Source organism: Piliocolobus tephrosceles, chromosome 13 (genome assembly GCF_002776525.5).
Source record: "Piliocolobus tephrosceles isolate RC106 chromosome 13, ASM277652v3, whole genome shotgun sequence".
Taxonomy (NCBI): Eukaryota; Metazoa; Chordata; class Mammalia; order Primates; family Cercopithecidae; genus Piliocolobus; species Piliocolobus tephrosceles.
Genome location: NC_045446.1, coordinates 110,512,836 through 110,532,407, shown reverse-complemented (window position 1 = coordinate 110,532,407; position 19,572 = coordinate 110,512,836). Strand labels below are relative to the sequence as shown.

At 48.0% G+C, this 19,572-nt stretch overlaps 1 protein-coding gene across 1 annotated transcript in view; it reads right to left on the bottom strand.

The window, feature by feature from the left end:
- GRIK4 (glutamate ionotropic receptor kainate type subunit 4) overlaps nt 1–19,572 on the bottom strand; it is a 488,614-nt gene that overhangs the window by 125,941 nt on the left and 343,101 nt on the right. Inside the window, exon 9 of the mRNA XM_026449832.1 lies at nt 4,297–4,458. Within this exon, the coding sequence (XP_026305617.1) occupies nt 4,297–4,458 (162 nt within the window). The remainder of the gene's footprint in view (nt 1–4,296; nt 4,459–19,572) is intronic.

The following is a 19,572-nucleotide window of genomic DNA, read 5'->3' as shown; positions in this document are numbered from 1 at the left end:
GGAGTCTTGCTCTGTCGCCCAGGCTGGAGTGCAGTGGCCAGATCTCAGCTCACTGCAAGCTCTGCCTCCCGGGTGTACGCCACTCTCCTGCCTCAGCCTCCCGAGTAGCTGGGACTACAGGTGCCCGCCACCACGCCCAGCTAATTTTTTGTATTTTTTAGTAGAGACGGGGGTTTCACCTTGTTAGCCAGGATGGTCTCGATCTCCTGACCTCGTGATCCACCTGTCTCGACCTCCCAAAGTGCTGGGATTACAGGCTTGAGCCACCACGCCCAGCCATCTTTACTCTTATTCTCTGCCAGCAGCACCAAGAGAGCCTCAGAGAACACCCCCACTCACTGAATACCCCCCAAGCATTCTTGCGGGGCATAAGGTGCTGAGGCCTTCGGAAGTCTGACTTTGGACTGGGAAGGAGATAAACGAGGTCAGGGTTTCTATCTTTTAAACGGCCCTGGGCAGCATCCTCATGACAAGACACCCTCTCCAGTCCACTGAGTGAGTCAGCACAGCGCCCCTGCTCCACTGGGATGCCGTGGACCCTGCCTGGTATACTGCACACAGATGAGCCGCAAATTACTGGCCTCTCTTTCTTCGGGCAAGCCTTCCCCGACCTCTGCAAGCAGAACTCAGGGCTTTCCTCTGCTTCCATGAGAGTAACATAAGCCCAGGAGTCACCTTCCCAGAGGTGGAGGTGAACCCTGCTCCTGCATGGTGCATCTGAAGGACAGCGGCTTTGATCTTCACTGTGTGACTATGTGATGGAGCCAGCCCTTCATCCCACTCTGCTACGGTTTGTTTGGTCCCAAGTCTCATGTGGCAGTGACCCAGGTGGGCTGGATAAAGGGGGTGGATGCTTCACAAATGGCTTTGTGCCTTTCTCACAGGAGCGAGTGACTTTTCACTCCAGTTCCCACAAGAACTGGCTATTGAGAAGAGCCTGACACCTCTTCCCCTCTCTCTTTGGCTTTCTCTCTTGCCATGTGAGCTGCATACGCCCCCTCCGCTTGCCTTCCACCAAGAATGGAAGCTTCCTGAGGCCCTCACCAGAAGCAGATACCGGCACCATGCTTCTTGTACAGCCTGCAGAACCAGGAGCCAAATAAACCTCTTTTCTTCACAAATCACCCAGCCTCGGGTTTTCCTTGATGGCAATACAAATGGACTAAGACACACTCTGTATTTGGGTATTCAGACTTTTTACCATGTGCCTTTGCATTTTTTTCCTCTAAAAGGGTAGAGTACATTTCCTCACTCCCTAACATTGAGTTTGTGTGTGTGACTTTCTTTGGCCAAGAAAATGAGTGTGTGCCTTTCTGGGAGCCTAGGACTAAGAGGTCCTTGTGTTTCTACTTGCTTTGCTGTCCTTCTGTCATCACCATGAGAATATGCTGGGCTGGCCTGCTGGTCCAGGGGAAGAGGTACTGGCCCCAAGTAGGCCCAGTCTGGATTAGCCAACCCATGCATGCTGAGAGATCTTATCCAGAGCAGCAGAGCTGCCCAACCGAGCCAGCTTAGACGAGTGGCTCCCTCGCTGACCCACAGGTCCATGGGCTTTATAAATGTGTACTGTATGCATATTCATTGTGTATCATGAGATTTAGGAGTTGGCTGTTACACAGCATTTACATAGCAAAAGCTGCCTGATATATTTAATAATGCCTATTCCAGCATCTGGCATATACAGGTTGTTATATTAACTTACTTGGTGAATAACTGTGAATTGAAGATAGAATCATATCTGATTCCATCTTCACAATAATGCTCTAAGATGGTCAGGCATAATTCACCTAAAATTATGGTAAAAGAACCTGAGGCCCACAGGGGTTACATCACTACCTAAGATCACATGGTGAGAAAACGTCTAGGCCAGTATTCGACTCCAGGCTCTGTGACTCCAAGGCCAGTGATCTTTTCAGCCTGTCTGACCATGGCAGCGCTGACCCACAGCTCTCTGAAAGGCACTCCTGGCCTTTGTGCTGGATCCTTACAAAGAAGCCCACTAGGAACCGAAGGACCCTCATTTGTCTGCTCATGGCCAATGTGAGCATCAATGCAAAGGCAGACACCCTTAGACAGAATGAGGAAATAGGGCCTAGGACCATTGACTTCACTAGGCCAGATGCCGAATGTGGTGAGGCTTGGGTTGAAGGGAAAGAGACAGATTTTTTTTTCCTTTCTTGATACTGTGTTGCAAGCCTTTCAAATTGGTCAGCACCTATTAAAATACTGGAATGAGAACTGTAAGAACAGCAGACTCGGCTGGGAGAACAGGGCTTGCATTGCTGCTGGGGGTTGAGTCTGATCTTGCACATGAAACTGTGCTTTGAGATGCCCCTCTCTGTCCCTTAAACCATTTAATGGGCATGACTCCTTCCTTCAGCTGCCCTCCCCAGTCCTTCCCATGGATTTTTGCCTCTTTTAGGTCTAAAATAGCTTGTTGGGATGGGTTCCATAAACCTTCATGAAACTCTGTTTCTCAAACCCCCTCCTCCTGTCCCATCCCCTGGATCAAAGCTTCCTGAGTTTTCCATGGGCTCTGACCTCCTTAGCTACCCCTTCCTTCCTAAGATGTCCATGAGGCCGCACGATCATAAAAGCACAGAGCTTTGCGAAAAGTCATTAAGTCCGGGCCCTGGCTTCCGCAGCCTGCCTCCAAGGTCACCATGTTGACCAAGCACTAATTAGATGCCAAGTGTGTAGATGTCCAGATATGCCTTTGCCTCTGGGCGTGTCTTATCGAAGACAGGCATCCCTCCTATTTTTAAAACTCACCAGAGAATTTCCCACTCCAGGAGTGTACCTGATTCCATCGCCAGCTCCTAGACTTGATGCTTTTCCACTTCTATCTATAACTCCTCATTCCGCCTGACTCACTCACTCACTCATTCACTCAACAAATACCTAGGAACTACAGACATGTGTTGCTTAACAGTGGGGACACATTATGAGAAATGCATCATCAGGCAATTTCTTCACTGTGTGAGCATCAGCGAGTGTGCTTACACAAACCTAGATGCTACAGCCTACTGCACTCTTAGGCTATATGGTATAGCGTAGTGCTCCTGGGCTACAAACCTGTACGGTATGTGACTGTACTGAATACTGTAGGCAACTGTAACACAGTGGTACGTACTTGCATATCTAAACATACTCAAACATAGAAAAGGGACAAGAAAAATGTGGTATTATCATCTTTGGAACCTCCATCATATAAGTTGTCCCTTGCTGACCAAAATGTCATTATGCATGCGTCACTGTACTTCCATCTAGCCAGGCTCAATGACAGTACAGCATGGCAAGGAAATGACAATCCTAGAGAGATGCAAAGTGGCATGGAGGTTAAAAGTATAAACAGTAAAGCCATACGGCCTGGGTTCTGTTCCTGGTCCTCTGCTCACTGGCTGTGTGATCCGGGGCTATTTGCCTAACCTTTCTGGGCTTCGGTTTTATCATCTGTAAAATGGAGATACTGATAGTAGCTGCCTCAGGAAGTTGTAGTGAGCATCACAAGGGCTGCCTTGTGGAGCTTTTAAAAATAAAATAATGTGTATAATGGGGCTAGGCAGGGCATAAAAAGCCACACAATCCTAGCCTCTTGAGAACTTGCCTTTTAACAAATGTACACAAGCAGATATTCTTGGCCTGCCCCGCAGAGAAGAACATCCAGCTCAGTGGAGAATGGCCATGGAAAGGTTTGCTCCCATTACACGTGCGGGAAGGGGCCAGGACTGCACAGAGGAAGCACAGGGACTGGGCAGAAGGGAGCCACTCCAGATGAGCCCTGACTCAGGAAGTGGCCAGGGGGTGGACAGAGCACCAGACCAGGAGCCAGGAGTCCTGGGGCTAGTTCCACTCTGCAACAGCCTCAATGTTTGCCCTTGAACAAGACCCCCACATCCCCACTCCGTATCGCATTACAGCCTGGGCTTCAGTTTCCTTATCTGAAAAATGAGGGAGTAGATCAGCTTAAAGGCCCTTCCAAACGATTCTTGGATCCTAAACTCAGGCAGCTCTCGGCAATGGTATTATTGAGAGTCTGGCCGCGGGGGACCTGCAGACATCACTAAGTAACAACCCAGTACCTCCACACAGCCCTCTCCCCGCTGTCTATAGCTCATTGCTTCCCAAACATCACCCCCTGCAACCACTTCCCGCACTTTCTACCTCCCTCTCTGAGCTGGGACTGGAGCGGAAGTCGGCTGGACTCCAGGAGGGTGTGTTGCCCAGGGGCTGATCCACAGAGGGGCGATGTGCAGAGGCCAAGGGGCACCAGGAAGAGCTCTGGCGGGTACTTACCGCAGGCCCAGTGAAGGGCACATGGTCACAGTTCTCCTGCCAAGACTGGTTGAGGCTCTGGGCAAACTCTTGGAAGAAAGCATGGGATTGGTTGAAAATGGAAAATCCCAGGATGTTGACACGATCATCCACAAGGCTGTCCATTCTCTGGAGTGAGAACTCCTGGAAAGACCCAGCATCAGAAATAAGAACATAGTTAGGAAAGGGTGAAGTGAGAGATGGACTTTGGTAGAGCACGTCTGGGTACCTCATTCTAGTCCAGAGAACACCAGACAGTCTGTTGAGACCTAGGAGTCCAGAGTTAATGAGAGCAGTTTTTCTGGGAGTTAACACTGTGATAGTGAAGCATGAAGGAGAGAAAAAAAAAAAAGCAGAATGATCTCTAAACAAGTATATACAAGATGCACTAGCTAGAGAAAGAAAGAAAAAAGCCATGTGCCCAGTGGAGGCAGCACTAGGCACATGGGGTTTTTTTCCATGGGAAGTGGGATGCTTGAGCTGTGTCTTGAAGGATATATAGGCATTTTCTGGGTGGAGAACTGTGGGTGGTCAAAGGCTACTCCAGCCAGAGATCCCCATGTATACAAGGGCACAGAGCTGAGAAAGTGCATGGCCCTTTCAGTGAACTGCCCGTGGTGTACTTGTACTTTGATGAAGACGTCACTTCTTAAAGTATGATTCTACCGTCAGCATCATCCAGGTTCCTTTTTAAAAAATGATAGGGCTGGGTGTGGTGACTCACACTTGTAATCTCAGCACTTTCAGAGGCCGAGGCGGACGGATCACTTGAGGTCAGGAGTTCGAGACCAGACTAACCAACGTGATGAAACTCCAGCTCTACTAAAAATACAAAACTAGCCAGATGTGGTCGTGCATTCCTGTAATCCCAGCTACTTGGGAGGGTGAGGCAGGGGAATCACTTGAACCCAGGAGGCAGAGGTTACAGTGAGCCGAGATCGTGCCATTGCACTCCAGCTTGGGCAAGAAGAGCAAAGCTCCATCTCAAAAAAAAAAAAAAAAAAAAAAAAAAAAGGATGATTCCTGAACCCCACCTAAGACCACCTGAACCCGAATCTGGGGAGCTGAGGCCCAGGAGCTTGCATTTCCAGCAGGACCCTAAGTCTTAAACACCTGAAGCATGGGTTAGCACACTGGATACAAGGCGCCCTGGGAGAGGGATGGTGAGAAACGAAGCTGGGGCAGTCAGCAGAGGCCAGACCATCAGAGTGAGGATGCCAGGCTTGCGAATGTGCCCTTTGTCCTAGGTGTGATGGAACCCAAGGGAACTGTCGGCGGAGGAATGCCAAAACCAAGTTTGCTTTCCCAGAACCTCAACCTGAAGGTTTGTGGGTAGGGTGGTGCCTTCATTTACCACTAATTTTTGCATTCACTTGATAAACATTTAAGCATTTATCATGTGCCAGACATGGTTCTAGGCATGGAGGATATGGATGAGAGAGACACATTTGCTGCCCTCAGGAAGCCTGCAGTTAGTGGAAGAGACAGATAGTAAGGAAACAAATTCATCATCATTTCGTATAGCTAGGGGGATGGGACTTGGGGTGAGGGACTGCTCCTTTAGATGAGGCAGTCAGGGAAACCCCATCTAAGGCAGTGACATTGAGAAGCTCAAAGGAGTTCTCCCTGCAACCCACGGTCCTCATGCAATCCACCAGGGTGGGGCCAAGTGATAGTCAGCCTGCACGTGTGAGTGCACCGAGGCCAGTTAGAGTTATAGAGAGGGGCAGTGTCCTCCTCTGAGCTGGGAGCCCTGGCCCCCAAGGTCTCCCTGGACCCTGTACAGTGAAATCAGTCAAGAGGGTGTAGATTATTCAGCTCACTGATCCCTGCTCCCAGAAAGATGCCTTCAAATGTGTGTCAGGCCATCTTTTCACACAAACATCACATTCATTGCATGTTCATTCCAAGTGCCTCACACACAGCTCCACACCCTGGGGGTACATAGGACTTCCAGACCCAAGGACTAGCCCATCAGCCACTTAGCCTGACATGACAGATGGCAAGCGCCTTGGGCTTTCCTTCTGGCCAGGCAGAAATATTGCTTTCCTCCAGGCAGTTTCCTCTTCTGAAGACTTAGCTGCTGTAGGCCCCTGGCGCCGCCCTTGTATCCTTGCCACACAGCTCCAGTCACTGCCAAGGTCTCAGGCTGCAGGCCTGAGCTCACCTGCCCAGAGCCCGGATTCATTAGCTTACACGTGCAAACTGGAGGTACCAAGCTTCCTTTGAAGCCACCAATGCCTGACAGAGTGGATTTGGATAAGGATTAAGTGTATTTTGGATCCTGCCACATTCCCATTAGGGGAACAAGGACATGCCAGAGAATGTACTGATTCCTACACTGATATTATCTCCCATCTCTCTAACAGGGCAGCTGCCCATGTGCTGTGGGCTATCGGTAGGCACAAGGGGGCAGACAGCTAATGAGAAGAAGATTCATTTGGCAAGGGTTCAGTGACTGGGGCAGAGCCAGACTGTTGTGGGCAAACCTGGGCATGGTTGGCAGGGGCTGGAAAGTGTCCTCTTCCCTGGCTTCCTTATCATTGTGGGCAGACACATCGGCCCAACGCCATCCTCTCCCCACATGCACAGCCTGATGGATGGAGGCTCATTTTAAGGAAGCCCTGAGGCCCTGGATGTCCACAGACCCACAGTGCCAGCTGGGGCGATACAGTGGACTCAGGCTTTGGTGTTCAAACCCAGGTTCCTTTCCACACTGGCTGTATGACTTTAAGCAAGGTCTGTAACCTTCTGGGCTTCAGATACTCATTTTTAAAAAAGAAACCATATTAGCAACCTTATAGGTTATTTCAAGGAACAAGTAAGATGCGTGCAAAGCTTAGCATCATATTTGGCAAATACAACAGCTACTGAAAGACCACAGTGAACTCTGGGGCAGCTTCTGGCTCTCTGCCTCTTCAGTTCCACTTGTCTTGGAAACCTAAGTGAGAAAGGTATTCCCTTCAAATGCATGTTCTGGGTGGAGTAAGAATGAATGAGTTCATTACAGACACTCAGAGACAGTCTACCCAGAAGTCAGCCAGTCTGTCTTCCTGCTTTTTTATTCCTACCTTCTTATCCCTCAATTATAGGCAACTTTCAAAGGCCAAACCAGATAAAAAGATAAAAAGATTCCAGAAGTTTCCTTGGTAATTTGTTCTATTTATAATGACTCATGGGATAGCCTGTGGAAGGACAAGGAAGGGGGAGGGGCACATTCTTTTACTGCCATTTCCCACGACACTCTAAGGTTCTAGTATCTAAGAATCCTTACAGTTAGGAAATTCTTCTTTTTATCTAAACTTAGACTATTGTCTAAAAGAACATGGGAAATAGCTGACCACCGCTAGTTTACAAACAATGAACATCTTCTGTGCCAGTATTTCTCAAAGCGTGTTCCTCAGGGCATTAGGTTTCCAGAAATTTCATGAAGACAAGTTTCCATGTTCAAATAAGGCTGGAAAACAATGCACATTATATCTGCCTTTTCAAGATTCATAATACTCACTAGCCTATTAAAGGCTGAAAAAAGTACAGCAGCGAAGCAGCTGGTTTAATTTTGTTTAACCCTGAATTTCCCAAACACACTGACCATGGAACAAATCAGGACCATGGGTTTTTTTTCCTCCTCCAAAATCCATGAGTGCCTGGCAGTAGCATGCTTTAGAACGTAATCTGGGAAGTGCTACTCTACATCTATTCAGAGAAACATTTCTTACAAATCCAAAGTCAAGTGGTGGGGACATTTTGTGGAGACAGATATTTCATAAAACTAACACATTTCAGGACTGGAAGGGATTAAAGTTCACCCAGTTTCCGCTGCCCACCCATCTTGAGTCCTACCCAGGAATGCACACCTGGCTCACTTAGGCTCCCATTGTGCCTCCCCAACTCCGCCCCAGCCACAGTGCCTGGCTGGTTGTAACCTTCATACAATGACAGAAAGGGCTGGAAGCAGTCCCTCAGGTGTAACAGGTCCTCATGGGGACCTTGATCCTCTTCTTATAAATGTCCCAGGAAGGGATGTCCTGAGGGTCCCTGCTCCCAACAAGCGTCGACTCCCATTGTCCCAAACCAGGGAACCAGGGTGAAGCACAGAGCAAATGGAACCTGGTAAAGCCAAGTGGTGGGGCAGAGACCAGGACCAGGTCTTCCACGACTCCAAGTGTGGGTGGCTTTGTGACAGACCCCGTGTTGCAGTCTTTGTTCACACATGTGGCCTCTCTCTACAGAGGGCTGTATGTTTCCAGGAAGTAAAGATATGTTTGCCTCATTTTTGAACTTCACATTGCAGCTACAGAGTGCTTGATACCTAGAAGCTGTTTGGTCAATGCTGTTTTGAGGACAGTTGATTGATGACATCTTAATGCCTTCGGTCTCACTGTGGCCAACTCTAACACCAAGCACACCCTGTCACACCTCCAGAAGGTGTAAAAACATGCGTAGAAGCTGTGCTAACCACTGACTGTCGTCTGTGAATTGCATTACTGTATTTTTAAAAATCCTGACAGCTTGCTTTCTTATCACTGGGCTTTCACATGAAAAACATTTTTAAAAGTGTGTGCATGTGTGTGTGTGCGCGTGTGCATACATGTGTGCGAATCTCTGTGTATACAATGGTATGAAAGGGTCCCAATAGCTATAGTTGAAGGTCAGGTCAGAACCACAAGTGGATACAGGGGGATGTTACCCGGGGATGAAGGAATGCCTCATGGATAATGGCTTGAGAGCTACGCGGAAGGGCGCCCCTCACTTTCTGCAGCAGATGTGCCATGTCCAGTGTTCTGGTTTACCAACAGGCATCCATTCACCATGAGCTGTAGGAAGCTTTGTGGGTCTACCGCCTGTCCATCACCTGGGCTAGGGAGCAACAGCAGGCTCTGAGTAGGGGCTGAGTTGGGGATGGGCCCAGACAAGTGGAGGTCCTAGAGCTGAGGTAGTTGTTTTGGAGGAAGAGAGGAAGAGATGACCTGTGAAACTGTGAGATTACCATGGCTGCAAGGGGCTGACCATGCCTTATACCACACAGGGTCTGGTGCCAAGAAACACATAGCTTCAGTGTCTGGTGTCTGGGAACATGGAGGGATAAGGCTGGGCAGACCTTGTGGGCAGCTTCTGTAAGGGAGGTCTGGGAGAAGCAGTGCCCTGGGGACATGTTCAGCTGAGCTAAGCAGTCAAGTCCTGTCACTGGGGGCTGGATTTAGTCAACCCTGGGGACAGGACGAGGTTAGTCTACTAGAGCTAAAAGCACAAGAACGTTTAATGACCCAGATTAAGTTTCTGTGTTTGACCTGAAGTAGAAAAGCAAGAAACCAAAGCACAGGTCCAGGAGGTGTCCTTAAATCAAGTTCATCTCCTAACTCAGGCCAAATGGGTAAGTAGGGAAAGTGGCATTCCATGATGTTTTCTGCCCAACAGCCCCTTCCCCTTTGCCTTCCTAACCAATAAGTGCATTACTATTCTCCCAGGCACCTTAGCTAGAAACTTCAGAGACAGCCTCAACTCCCTTATTTTTTAACTCCACACCAAGTCAACTGCCAATTCTGTCAAACCTATCCCTTAAATGTCTCTTGAAGCTGTCCCTTCCTTTCTAATCCCACCAGGCCTCGTCATTTCTCCTCTGCAATAGCTGCTATTTAATGGAGATCATGCCTCTGATTTTGGAATACCTAGCCACTATACCGTTCAACTCCCAGATTCCATTTATACTGATGACCATGTGGACGGTGCCCCTTGGCATGGTGCAATGTGGCAATCTCATCAGGAAACAGTAGCATGTATTAGAAAGAGCACAAGTTTTGAAATAAGGCAGCCTTGGTTTCAAACCCTCATTTGGCCACATACTGGCTGGCTGATTTCAGGCGGGTCTCTGAACTTTCGGTGTGTTCACCTGTAAAGTGTGGGTAAGAGCATCTACCTTGCACGGGTAATCCATGAGGAGTGCCTGGCACACAGGCACTCATGGCCTGGGAGTCCTTTTCTGTCCAAGTGCAATCCATCCTCCATGCTGCTGGTGTCACCAAAGTGGGTGTGCTGCCCCACTCCCCTCCCTTTTCCTGGTCCCCCTGAACTGCTGGGCCCTGCCAAAAGGAAAGATCTGGCCTGGGGGTCTTGCCTTCCTCTTTCTCTTCCTCTTTGCTTGGCAAGAGATGATTCTTAGCTACTTGTCAAATGGGAAAAGTTTTCCTAAATAAGAATCCCAGCATTTTGCGAGGCCAAGGCAGGTGGATTACCTGGGGTCAGGAGTTCAAGACTAGCCTGGCCAACATGGTGAAACCCCATTTCTACTAAAAATACAAAAATTAGCCAGGCGTGGTTGCGTGGCGTGTGCCTGTAGTCCCAGCTACTCGGGAGTCTGAGGCAAGAGAATCGCTTGAACCCGGGAGGCAGAGGTTGCAGTGAGCCAAGATGGTGCCACTGCACTCCAGCCTGGGCGACAGAGACTCTGTCTCAAAAAAGAAAATAAGTCACCATAAGATGCTAATTGCTTGGTGTGGCGATTTGTGTTGAGATAGATGCCTTTAGTTGAAATTCCAGATCTTCCAACCATGAATAATCACAAGAAAGCAGTAATTCTAATAATAACTACTACAATTTACTGACCACCAACTGTGTGCCAGGCAAAACTGAGCACTTCACTGAGAAGATGGGAGAGCTGAGGTTTGCCTCACATCGCATCTGTTCAGCATGAAGAACCCAGAAAAGGAGTCACAGCAAGTACCAGGGTGCAGCAGGTGGGAAGGAATTAGAAGTCAATGCAGTATAACTGCAGGCTTGTGTGGCTATGATGGCTCAGAGAAACAGGCAGTCGAATGCAGCTTGGTGAACTTGGCCAACTTCTGCTGAGAGCTGTCCAGCAGTCTCAGCCACCCCTAGTAAAATCTCTCCACGGTCATCATTATTTGAGCCTCAAATACTTCCCCGCTGGCCTGTGAACTCCTGGAAGGTAGAATGGACTGTCTCACTCACTGCTGTGTCCCTGGCACCTAGAAAAATCAGTGAAACCCAAAACTGCCTTCTGGACTTAATTAAACGGTTAGGAGAATAACTGTGCTGGAAAGAGTGAGTATGGGTCTGGAGTCGCGGCATTTTACATTATACACTGTCTGTGGGCATTTTGACCTAGATTTTCCTCTCTGAAATCCCACATTCCAAAGACCAATCTTTTTATAAAAAAAACTTTTAATTTCTTTATTTTTATCTTTTTTAATCAGAAAAGTTTCCTCGTTTTAAAATGGGGAAAATAAGACATCACCGTGCCATTGTGACACTCAAAAATGATAATATATAGGAGAGCTCTGTGCAGACTGGAAGCACGATACAGACTCCTTATTACTATTATTAGAAGTAATAATAGAATAGCTCAAGAAATGCATGTTTCATGTACTTTCAGGGATCATTAGCAGGTAGTGAGGAAGGCAGTGTGCGGAGGCCTTCCTGAAGCCCACCAGATCACACCACAAAGGTGGCTATCTCCGGCGTCTGCATAAAGCCCTCAGCCCCAGGTAGCCCAAGAACCTTAACAGCTCCCTTCCCACCAGGGCCACAGGCAACCTATAAAAGGTGTCACCCCAACACCTCTATGACCTCTGAAATCTCTCCGAATGTTAACACCTGGACCCATTTGGGTTGTAACTGGCCCTACTTGCAGTCTCTTCACTCCAGAACTGGCTCTGCTTCTTAACAGTGGTGTTTAAAATCCTTAACCCCCTTCACAGTGGGGTTTCCAGCAGTCCCTCACGTCTTGCCTGCTTTCACCCAAGCCTCAGCCTTTGATCCTCTCTGCTCCATGCTCAGCCCTGGACCCTAACTGCCTGGGAGAGGAGGCTGGTGGCCTCATGACACCCACATCAAAGTGATTTATGAAATATCAATTTATTACTGAGTATAACAACACCAACTGCTTCCACGGATGTGGCTGAATGAAGCTTATAGGGCACTTTCACGCACTGCTTTTGGGTTTCCCAACCGTAATTGGAAGTGGACAGAACAGGTTTTATTCATTTTCACACGTGGTACAAAAGGAAACCGAGGTACCCAGGAGTTAAACATCTTGCCCCTAACACAGATATGGAATTAAGATCCAGGCCCTTGGCAAAGAAGACCAGTGATTATTCTATCTTCCCTTGTTCCATCTTCCCTTATTCTACCTTCCCTTGTTCTACCTTCCCTTGTTCTATCTTCCCTTGTTCTACCTTCCCTTATTCTATCTTCCCTTATTCTACCTTCCCTTATTCTATCTGCCCTTATTCTACCTTCCCTCGTTCTATCTTCCCTTATTCTACCTTCCCTTATTCTATCTTCCCCACCGTGTGCTCAGTACCAGGCTAGGCCACTAGGAGGTGGTGTCGGAGCATACCCCATCCCTGAGATTATTAATGATTGACAACTTCAAATGTTCTCACCCCAGGAGTCCTGAGGACACTAAACAATTCTAATTTCTTAGAATATTATGATGAAGCTGAAAAGGAGGAAGATAGCCTTAAGACTGTATCACTCTTTAACTTGCACTCTTTATCTTCCCACTTGGATCTGCTTCCCTCCCTTGGTTCCCTGTTTGTGAATGTCACATGATCCACCTGTCAATCAAGCTAGAATTTAGAATGCATCCTCCACTTCCATGTTCTCACTGTCCACATCTCATTCATGTAAGCAGGTATGCACTCATTTATTGTCATTTGAGGACATTTTAATTCCTTTACATCTCTTGAATCTGATCCCTGCCCTCCACCCCATCATCTCTACCTCAAATCAGATCCTCACCAGCTGGGTCCTAGACTATGGACTCACTGGTTTCTCTTCCTTTAGTCTTGCACTTCTCCAAGTTCCTTCTCCATGTTATTGCTGGAGTGATCTTTCTAAACTCCAAATTTGATCATGAACTTCCCCCTCGCCGAATACTCCTTTATTGCATACAGGACAAAAAACCCTTGGCTAGACATACAAGTCTTTTCATGCTATGATTCCTGTCTACCTTTTCCTCAGTGTCCACTTTGACCTCCTCCATCACTCAAGCCTCCAGAAGTGGCCACTCAATCATGCCCCCATTACACCTCATCTACACACCTGTCATCACTTGGAGCTTTTTACCACGAGTTTGTTCAAAGCTACCTCTCCAAGGACTAGATGCCATCTGAAATAAATGCACTTACATTATCAGTGTTCACTCTGGTGCACCCCATATAGAAAGAAGTCAAGGCTGTTGACTGAAAACATTTAGGATGGGAGCACTTGTCAGGCTGTGCCTCATCTCACCCCATTGGCAGCCTGGTCCTCTCACCTGCCCAAGGCTCTTCTTCATAGTTAGATCCATTCACTGCTCCTTGGGATCTAATGCATCGCAGAAACCAGGCCCCAGACCCTTGTCTCAGAAGTCTCCTCTTAGCCTTTTTGCAGGAAAGCCCTGGAGCCACCAGAAGTCCAAAATCTCCTGGGCACCCTTACATCCTCTCCTTCCCTCCTGAGCCCACTTAACTGTGGTACCTGTCTGTCTATTTATCTGCATCAAAGCCTGTGCTGTCTGTGTAGGCTGGGAGATGGCTTTTTGTGTAATAGGTCTTTGAAGACAGTAGCAGCTGGGAGGCTAATTCATACCTGTCAATGAATTTCATTTAATAGGAGATTGGTCCTAAATCTCCCAGCTTTGGATTCTTCTCCCTGCATGCTTCGTATTCACTTATCCCCATAACCTGGACATGCACATCCCTTCCTCCCGGGAACTCTGTCCTTTCTCTGCTTTTCTTTCCCAACATGAGTCCACAAACAGGACTTCAAAGGCAGACCATATTCCATCTTGTTCAATGCTCTATCCCCTTCACCACATCTTGTGCTTAGCAAGTGTTCAATACACATTCATTAAATTAATTAATGTTCACCTGCAAACACTCATCAGGGTAGAACTACCTTTACAAAGACTTCAGTCATATGCTTCCAGGAAGAGGAAGGCAGAGGCCAGGTGGAAAGCCCTCTTACCTCCTCGGCAGCAGCTGGGTCTGTCTTCATTTTTTTTATTTACAAGACTGTTCTGGGTCTCTGGGTGCTAAATAAGTAGTTATTAACTGTGTGGTTAACTGTGCAGCTGAAACCTCAGTAGGTCAAATTGACATGAGAACTGGTGGACACCTCGGGCTCTCCCCTGAGGCTGCAGTGAGCTACCGCTTTTCTGCAGGCTTCCTTCTTCAAGCACTGATCAGGATTCACTGATCAGGCCTCCTGTTTATACATCAGGTGTTAACCTCTCCTTTCCCAGGTCCCAACACATTAGAATCAGGCATGTAGAGATCCCAGGCACCCCCAGCTCCACCATCTCACCAGGGGTACAAGGAGCTGTTTAGGAAGATGAGTGATGCTGTCAATCAGTGGCCTCTGCTCCTTACTAATTTACGTGCTCCATATTGGCAGCAGGATCAAATAATGGGTTCTCCACAAGGGCTGGGGGCCTTGCTGACTCTGCTGTGTTCTAGAGGCCACCAGGCTCTCAGATAGGTTCTCACAGTTGGGGGGTTGGGGGCTGGAGGTGGGGATACGCATAACAGTTTTTCAGCTCTTGGACACTTTTTAGATCTTAGTTTCACTCATTCCTTCATTCATTCAACAAAAACATGAGTGTCTCCTTGAGAACACACATCATGCTGGGCACTAGAAATAGAACGATAAGCACACCCCATGCCTGTCCTCAAGATGCTTAAACTTAGTAGCAGGTGGAGGGCAAGTCCTGAAGTGTGGTTGATTACACGGTGCGGCGCGTATAAAGTGGTCTTTTCTACCAGAATTGCTGCTGATATTCCTGAGCTGAGAGTTGACTGCAAGTTGAGACCCGAAAGCTGAGCAGGAGTCAGCCAGATAAAGAGGTAAAGAGGAGTTTCATGAACAGAGAAACCACAACATGTGCAGAGCCCCAGAACAGCAAGAGCTTATGCCAGATTCAGGTAACTGCAAGTCCTTCAGTATGGCTGGGGTGTGCAGTGGCAATGGGAGGTCACCGGAGTTATGTTACAGGGTTCAGACTTTATCCTGAGGGTAATGGGGAGACAGACACCGAAGGGTTTTAAGCAAGAGAGCGATATGATCAGGAATGGTTTCAGGACTATCTTAACTCTCTGCCAAGATGAAAATCCAGCTTTGGAATTCACAGGAGAGGCATCTACCACGTGAGCTATGGCTGGAGGATTCAGTGGGATGGGCAGGCCTCAGGCTTGCCACTGGGCTGTGAATGTGAGGGAAGCTTCAGATGGTGATTCACCGAGCTGTCGATGCCTTTGACATGGAGTGGAGCCTGATGCTGAGGATGGAGAAGCTGGATTGCTTAATAATAACAGCAATTGCTACTCCTAATGGTGCTTGTAATACAATGGCACTTATAATGTAATAATAATAATAATGCGATTTGCCATAATGCCTTTTATTCTCAGTCTCCCTCTGCTTTCCAAATATTCATTAAATCTCAAACACACTTCTCAGCAGGGCCTAAATTCCTCAGGGCCACCAGCCCCCCTGCTAGCCACAGCAGTTTCAAGAGGCCTTGGTTTCCCCCTTTGCCTTGGCTGTCAGTTTTCCCTCAGGGGCTGGTTTACAGGCCATCATCAGGACACAAAGGATGGGCCCTGTCCTGAGCTCCACCTTGCTCCAGCAGAGACAACACAGAGTTTATCATTTGCATGATCAAGGGGTGTATGGATTTCCTGCCTTAAGTGTCGCCAGCACTCTCCTCCCGGTGCCCTGGCCCCAGATCTCTCCTTGTATACCCTTTCACCAGATGGTAGAGGAGAAAGGAAAATAAGTAAACTAATTTACACAGTTGGCATGTGTGGTAGGCAGGATTCTAAGATGACCCCCAAGAAACACACACACACACACACACACACACACACACACACACACACACTCCCCAGGACTGTGACTACGATGAATTTTACCTCCGCAATTAGGTTACGCTATATGACGCAGTTGGCTTCAAAGAAGGAGATTATCCGGATGAGCCTGACCTAAGAGTCCTTTAAAAGCAAAGAGTTTTCACTGACTATTTGCAGAAGAGGAAGCCAAGGAGACATGAAGTGAGCGAGGGGTTGGACTAGAGGGAGGTTCCCTGTTGATGAGATGGAGCAGTCATGGGGAAAGGACCCAAGAACGGTCTCTCGAGGCTCAGCTGTCCCTAGCCAAGAGCCAGCAAGAAAACAGATTTCATTCCCATAACCACAAGGAAGGAAAGGAAGTAGATTCTGCCAACCACATGAATGGGCTTGGAGGGGGACCCTGTGCTCCAGATGAAAACGTAGTCGGTGACATTTAGATTTCAGCCCGAGCACAGAGCCAGTCATGCTATGCTGGACTTCTGACCTACGTGACTCTGCACTAATAAATGCTGATGTTTTAAGGTGCTAACTTTGTGGCAATTTGTTACACAGCAATAGAAAACCAATACAGCACAGAAAAGCCAAGAAGATCAGTTTGACAAGTACAAGATGTGGGCTGGGAGGTAAAAAGCAGATTCTCACATCTGCCACTTACTGAGTGAAAACCCTTAAACATCTCCGAGCCTCACTTTCGTACTGCGCAGAACTGGAACACCCACCTTGCAGCGTTATTTTGAGGGTTAAAGATCTTGAGTAGAAGGTGCTGGGCATGGCGTCTGACACACTGCTGGTACTCAGAGCCAGCAACGCCTGTTGTGATAATACCAGCTTTGGGAAATGGGCAGATTTTTATTATTAGACTCTCTTGACTGTGAATAATTGGAAATTGCTGGATCAGTAGACAGAAGGAAGGCCGAGGTATTTCTCATTAAATTAATGAGACTTCGGAATCTTTAACAACTTTGTGACAGAGGTCAAGGCAGCTTCCTCTTCTCCCAAAGCTCTATCAGATAGAACGCCTGGGCAGTCGAAGGCGAGCATTTCCATTATGTGTCCAGAGATACTGAACCACGGTAGTCTCCAGGGCTTTGTTCTTATTTCAGTTTGATGTATTTTATATGCACGGTCTGATACACCCAGTCACCAGTACACACGGGCATAGAAATTGTGTGTGTGTGTGTGTGTGTGTGTGTGTGTGTGTGTGTGTCAGGGGCAGATACGAGCAATGCGTTTCAATTTTTACTAAATGGATGCTACACAAATATCTCAAACTCGGCCCCATGGGACTTATCTTCCCTGTCATGCTATTTGTCAAACATCAGCAAAGGGGTTGTCTGATAATTGGTTCCTCCGATGCAAAACAAGAGTTTCTTCACCTCCACCAGGGTCTCAACACCCCCTGTTGAGTTCAGGGGGTGTTGCATTCAGAAACTAAATGCTTCTTCAGTTTCTATTGATTTCCTGGCAATACCCATTCTGTTCTCACGCCCCCTGTCCCTCCTGGTTAGGAACTGAGGGTATCTGGAAACTCCTGCCTCACCTTGGATAACCAGATCTCACTGAAAGGCCCAGGGGCTGGCTCCTCCTCCCCTACCCGAGCTCTGGGTGGGATAAAGACCTAATTGGCTAATTTTCATTTTTAGTAATCCTGCATCCCCAGGGTACACTGTCCGGCTATTCTTCCAGGATAACTGACAATAATGCCTTGTTTCCCCCCGATATACCGATTCATCAGTCCCAGCTGAGACCCACTCTTGCTGTGGGTGGAGAGCAGATGAAGGGACGGAAATCGAACAGCTTAATATTGGGGTACTCTTGGGGAAAGTTCCCATGCAGCTTGGGGCCATTCTTCTGATCACCCGAGCTTGCCAAGGGAAGGGTCTCATCTCTGATACCTTTTTCTCCTCTTCCTCTAGCCCAACAGGACTGGGTGAACAGCCACATACCCACCAGCCAAGTAAGGCAGTGGCTTGATTCAAATGCCCCCTGAAGCAGAGCCTGTGCTAGGTACTGTTAGCATAAGGAGAGGGAAAGTCAGAAGTACTGAGGAAAGAGCGGCCGCCTATAAATGCTGGCAAGAAGAAAGGTGAACAGAGCACAGGAGGTAAGCCCTGCCCACCTGGGGCCGCCTGGAGCTCCGGATGAAGTGCACTGATGGCATGGAGCATCTTAGAGTCAGTCTGTACCTGTGCCTACTACATCCCCTGCCCCCTCAAGGGCTTCCAGGCCATCCTCCCTGCAGCATTCCTCCTCCATGAGGGAGTTTCTCCTGCCTTGGATCTCAGGGCGAGAAGGCTTCCAGGGTCAGGAACAGGGATGTACTCCAGTGCTGGCAGAATAAAGTTCACCTTTCAGACGCTTCTTCCTAGCTAGCACCGGAAGCAAACCAAGGCTCCGCCACCTTTAGGACTGGCCTAATCTCCCTGTTCCTGCCCTAGGGAAGCTCTGGTTTCCATTCTCTTTTTAAGCCAGTAGGGCCCACACCCTGGAAGAGGGATGCTTGTTGACAGCTATCCAAGTGATAATCCCTGGGTCTGGGATTTTAGGATATTTAGCCTGGGACAGGCATTTGTAACAAGCCACCACCAAGCTAAAGGTACTGACTCAGGTCCACTTGGGACTCATGCCTCTCCTCTTCCCCTGCCTCACATAGGATAGTAAGTTGGCTGACCGTGTGGAGTAATATGAAAGCTCTGAAAGGTTCTCCCCACCCCCAAAATACCTTCCTTACAAGCTCCACAATTTCTCATGCAATCTGCTTCCTTGGTTAAGGCCTTAGTTAAAAAGCAAATGTTGTCTGGGATGCATGAACCATTAACTGTGTGTATCCCCCACTTAGAATGTCCTTCTCTACCTGGCTAACTCCCACTGATTCTCCAAGGCCCTTTGGATGTGACCTATTCCAGGAAGCTTTTGATGAACCTGCCAGGCTAGTCTGGAGGCCCTCCTTTGATGGTCCCATAATACCCTGTCTTCATCACTTTATTGAACCCACTGATTTAAGATAATCGGCGTGTGTTCTTCTTCCCCTCTAGTCTGACCTCCTGGAAGGTCAGAATTTTATTCTTCATGCTATACCCGACACATAGCACAGTAAGTGCTCAATTAATACTGATCTAGGGAATGTGTGAACTGTGTGAGCAAGGAGACCTCCTCTCTCTACTCCTGACTCACTGTGAGAGCCTGGCCTAGTCACTTTCCCTCTTCAGTTCTGTTTACTCAACCGTAAAAGGATGACATTTAGTTAGATGCTCTCAACAATCCGAAGGAATTTAATGTTGTCATGGACATTAGCACCTTGGCATGAACTGGATTTTCAGATTGCCCCATCATCTCCCAGGGCTCTACGGAGCAGGTGAGGACACAGGACAGGTACTTCTGGGTAAGGGAGTGGTAAGAGATTGAG